At 45.6% G+C, this 4,552-nt stretch overlaps 1 protein-coding gene across 1 annotated transcript; it reads left to right on the top strand.

The window, feature by feature from the left end:
• Nucleotides 1–1,681: 1,681 nt before the first annotated feature.
• Nucleotides 1,682–3,004, top strand: LOC130712534 (uncharacterized). The gene is made up of 3 exons (XM_057562364.1): nucleotides 1,682–2,181; nucleotides 2,281–2,659; nucleotides 2,813–3,004. Exons 1-3 carry the CDS (start codon nucleotides 1,682–1,684, stop codon nucleotides 3,002–3,004), a joined length of 1,071 nt encoding a protein of 356 aa, XP_057418347.1.
• The last annotated feature ends 1,548 nt before the right edge of the window (nucleotides 3,005–4,552 follow it).

Here is a 4,552-nt window from a genome sequence, read left to right as displayed (position 1 = left end):
AGGGGCTGGACAGCAGCTTGTTGGGGTTCCTTTTAGCATCAAAACCTCTTCTTTTTCATCAACTTTGGCCAAGGTAAGGACACACAGTACAACCCTTATGTCTTGCATGGAACCTGACCCTTTCTAGTTTGATTTTTGTGTTGTTTTGGGGGGGGGGGCAGATGGTACTGACGAAGACATCGACGTCGACCCATTCCAGGGAGCTGACCCTGTATGATGAGGGAAAAGATCGGGCTTGGGTGACCGACACATCTGGAGCCCGACACATTTATGTCGGCGATGCGAAGCTCGCGGGTCGAGACATACACGAGGACATCGTGGAATCGCAGCGTATGGTGGGTGGAACAATCAAGATGCCATACGTACCTCCACGATTCTTTTTCCCAAAGGATGAAGGCTCACGGGTATCTTCAGTGGAGATCGACCCTTCAGAGGAAGCATCGATTGAGTCAAGGCAACCGATAGTGGATACCAAAGTTCCAACGCAAACCAAGGTTGAGGTTCCGAAGGACGAGGACAAGCCAGAATTGTGTGGACATGTACCTACAGGACCGGCCTGGTGGAGTGAGGTTGAAGCTTGCTGTGCATGGGATCATGCTGAGGATCCGCAAGTTATGGCTATTCCCAAGAAGCGTCGTAAGCTCAGAGGTCTCTTTGAAAAAGAGGTCTACGAGATAAGCAGTGAAGACGAAGATTGAGAGCATTTATGCTTTGGGGGCTTGAAAGTTATTTGCATCGAACTTTTAAATTTCTATTTTGTTAAACTATACTTATGGTTTCATTTGTTTCCTCTCGGATGTAATGGATTTACACATTTGTACTTGGTTTATTAATTCCACACATGGGTGTGAAGACTATATCCCTCTATTTTGAATGCAAGTACCATTTCAATTATTCGATACTATTTATGTCGACATTTCCAATTAAACACATGTTCGGTTTATTTTAAGATAACAAATGGAAGAGTTCAATCTTAAATGTTTTGGGTTCTAATTAAAGTTAATGTTTAAGAGTTTTCGTAAGATGAACCTTTGTCATTAATTGAAGATTAATAATCGAGTCGACGAAAATTCTTTACTAAAATCGGTTATTTGGCTACTGTGACACTCGAGAAATCGGGGCGTTACATTATGGTATCAAAGCTCTGGTTGAGAAACCAGAGCACTAAGGTTTTGGGCACACGAGTTTGAGCTCGTTGATGTTTGTTTTGATGAGTTCTAAGTTTCCGCGGCGAGATTGGGCAGACTTGTTTGCTAAGATGATTGCTTGGCTGTGAGATTGTCTGAAATTAGTATCATTGCCGTGATACTTGAGTTAAATTGTTTGTTTATACCTTAAGGTAATTACTAATATTTGGGGCACTGACATTGGGTTGTGGTTCTATTTTCAAGCGGGATCATGCCGCCGAGACAGGACCCGACCAATGCTCAGCTCGCCCAAGCAATGGCATAGCTGGCTTAGGTGATGGCCCAGCAAGCTGCCACTGCTGCTGCTCAGACCGCAGCACAGACACAGCGGGAAGCTGACGAGGAGGGCTGAAGAGGATGCCAGGAGGGCACAGAGAGCTGAGAGGGAGCTGACACAGGACCAGATCTGTATGATGACTGACTTCAACCGCCATGGACCACCCAAGTTCCAAAGCGAGGTTGAACCCGAGAAAGATGATCTGTGGATTCAGGAAATGGAGAAGATCTTTGAGGCTCTTCACACTCCGGATGCGGAGAAGGTGAACTTGGCTACCTTTATGCTGAAAGATGACGCTGAGTATCGGTGGAGGAGCGCAAAACAGCTGATGACTGCTAACCATGTTGCTATTACTTGGGAGTCTTTCAAAAGGGCTTTCATGGAGAAGTACTTCCCGGAGACTGTCGGGGAAGACATGGAAAATCAAATCCTTAGCTTGAGACAGGTAATGATGACAGTGGGGCAATATGCTGCTAGATTGGAGACACTATCAAAGCACTTTCGCTTCTTCCAAGTGCAAGTAGATGAAGCGTACCTGTGCAATCGGTTCATGAGGGGGCTGAGGAATGATATAGAGGAGTCTGTGAGACCGTTGGGAATCATATTTTTCCATCAATTGGTGGAGAAAGCTCATGAAGTTGAAACAATGAAGAATCGCCAGAGGGGCAAATATGAAAGTGGGGGACCGATCCGTTCTGGACAGAGACAGACCGGGAGGTTTGATGGATAGAGGCAAGCTGGGAGGTTTGACAAGAGCAAGGCATCGCCAAGGAAGCCTTATCAGCGTTCTTCTAAAAAGGTACCTTTTGCTGGAAGGGGTGGAGCAGCTATTCCTAAGGAGGATGTTGTCTGTTTCAAATGCAACCAGAAAGGGCACTATGCAAATGAGTGCGGAAAGGAGATTGTGTGCTGGAAGTGCCAGAAGCCAGGGCATGTCGAGAGAAACTGTCCTAATGCTGCCAAGGCCGAGCCAGTGCTGAATACTGCTATAGGAAGGCGACCTTCTGCTCCAGGGCGTGTGTTCGCAATATCTTGGGAACAAGCTGCAGTTACTGATGATCTTATCCAGGGTACGTGTACTATCGCTGGAAACTTCTTAATGGTCTTATTTGATTCTGGTGCTACACACTCGTTCATTGCTGAGGAGTATGTGAAGAGATTAGGATTGCTAACTGCTGATTTGCCCTTCGATTTGGTGGTGACGACCCCTGTCGCCGATCGATTAGTTACACGCACGACATGCTTGCAATGTCCGTTGATCTACGAGGATCGGAAGTTCCTTGCGAACCTCGTCTGCTTAGGGCTTAAAGAGCTCGATGTGATTTTTGGAATGGATTGGTTGGCACAGTATCACATTCTCTTGGATTGTGCTAATAAGGCCGTAGTGTTTCCAGATTCAGGCGTCACGAATTACTTGAATTCGTACACCTTGAGGAAGGGTTCACCAGCATTCGTGAACTCCATTGTAGCTGAGGCGAAGAATGACGGCGACGTGCGCAACATCTTGATAGTGCATGATTATGTGGATGTGTTTCCATAAGATGTGCCTGGATTACCGCCAATGTGGGAGACGGAGTTCTCTATCGATATCATGCCGGCACGGGACCAATATCAATGACGCCTTATCGGATGGCACCGACCGAGATGGCAGAGTTAGCAAAGCAATTGGAGGATCTCTCTTCAAAGGGATTTATCCGACCAAGTGTGTCGCCTTGGGGTGCACCTGTGTTATTGGTAAAAAAGAAGGATGGGAGGTCCAGGCTATGCGTGGATTACCGACAACTCAACAAGGTGACAGTGAAGAATCGTTATCCGATGCCTCGGATAGATGATTTGATGGATCAACTTCGGGGTGCTGTTGTTTTCTCGAAGATAGATCTGAAGTCAGGATATCACCAGATCTGTGTCAAGGAAACTGATATTCAGAAGACTGCATTTAGAACTCGAAACGGGCACTATGAGTACCTCGTGATGCCTTTTGGAGTTACAAATGCACCCGCAGTGTTTATGGACTACATGAACCGAGTGTTCAGACCATTCCTAGACAAGTTCGTGGTGGTGTTCATTGACGACATTCTGATTTACTCGAAGAGTAAAGAGGAACACAAAGAGCATTTACGTCAAGTGCTGGGAGTTTTGCGGCAAAAGGAACTTTATGCTAATGGCTGGAAGTGCGAATTCTGGATGGAAGAGGTTAAGTTCTTGGGTCACGTCATATCAAGTCAGGGTGTCGCAGTTGACCCCAGCAAAGTTGAATCGATTTTGTCGTGGGAACAACCTAAGACAGCAAGCGACATCAGGAGTTTTGCTGGGCTTGCTGGCTACTACATACGCTTTGTGAAGGACTATGCAAAGGTTACTTCGCCATTGACTCAATTGACGAAGAAGAATCAACCATTTGCATGGACGGAAAAGTGTGAGGCTAGCTTTCAAGAGTTGAAGAAGCGGTTGACTACTGCACCTGTACTAGCCTTACCTAAAGAGGGAGAACCATACGACGTGTACTGTGATGCGTCGCATAATGGTTTGGGCTGCGGTATGATGCAGGAGAAAATGGTGATCGCTTATGCTTCGCGACAGCTGAAGATACATGAGAAGAATTACCCTACGCATGATTTGGAGTTGGCTGCTATAGTGTATGCTCTCAAGATCTGGAGGCATTATCTGTATGGCAGTACGTTCACGATCTATAGTGATCACAAGAGTCTGAAGTACTTGTTTGATCAGAAGGATCTGAACATGAGGCAGAGAAGGTAGATGGAGTTTCTGCAGGATTATGAGTTCACTTTTCAGTATCATCCGGGGAAAACCAATGTTGTAGCTGACGCTCTTAGTCGAAAGGCTATACATGTATCCTCGTTGATGGTCAAGGAGTTAGAACTGTTGGAGACATTCCGAGACCTGAGCTTGGATGTTAAGCTCGCGCCAGGGAAGTTGAGTGATGACCCTATTTTAGTAGTGTTTTTAGGGTAATTTCGTAGTTTATTTTGAGTCTTTTTATTGAGTCTCATGTAGTGTTTCATGCATTTTTATCTTTCTTTGAGTTTTTACTTTGTTTTGGTAATTTTATAGTTTTATAGGGACCTTT

Source organism: Lotus japonicus, chromosome 4 (genome assembly GCF_012489685.1).
Source record: "Lotus japonicus ecotype B-129 chromosome 4, LjGifu_v1.2".
NCBI lineage: Eukaryota > Viridiplantae > Streptophyta > Magnoliopsida > Fabales > Fabaceae > Lotus > Lotus japonicus.
Note: the sequence above shows the minus strand (reverse complement) of the source record. Positions and strands in the feature narration are given on the sequence as shown.

What these genes read in the sequence shown, in the direction of transcription:
- LOC130712534 (XM_057562364.1), top strand. Translation starts at nt 1,682, where the DNA reads ATGGAGAAGATCTTTGAGGCTCTTCACACTCCGGATGCGGAGAAGGTG. An exon ending in GGACAGAGACAGACCGGGAG is followed by an intron (nt 2,182 to 2,280) that starts GTTTGATGGATA and finishes TTTTGCTGGAAG; the next exon opens with GGGTGGAGCAGCTATTCCTA. An exon ending in CTGATTTGCCCTTCGATTTG is followed by an intron (nt 2,660 to 2,812) that starts GTGGTGACGACC and finishes TGGTTGGCACAG; the next exon opens with TATCACATTCTCTTGGATTG.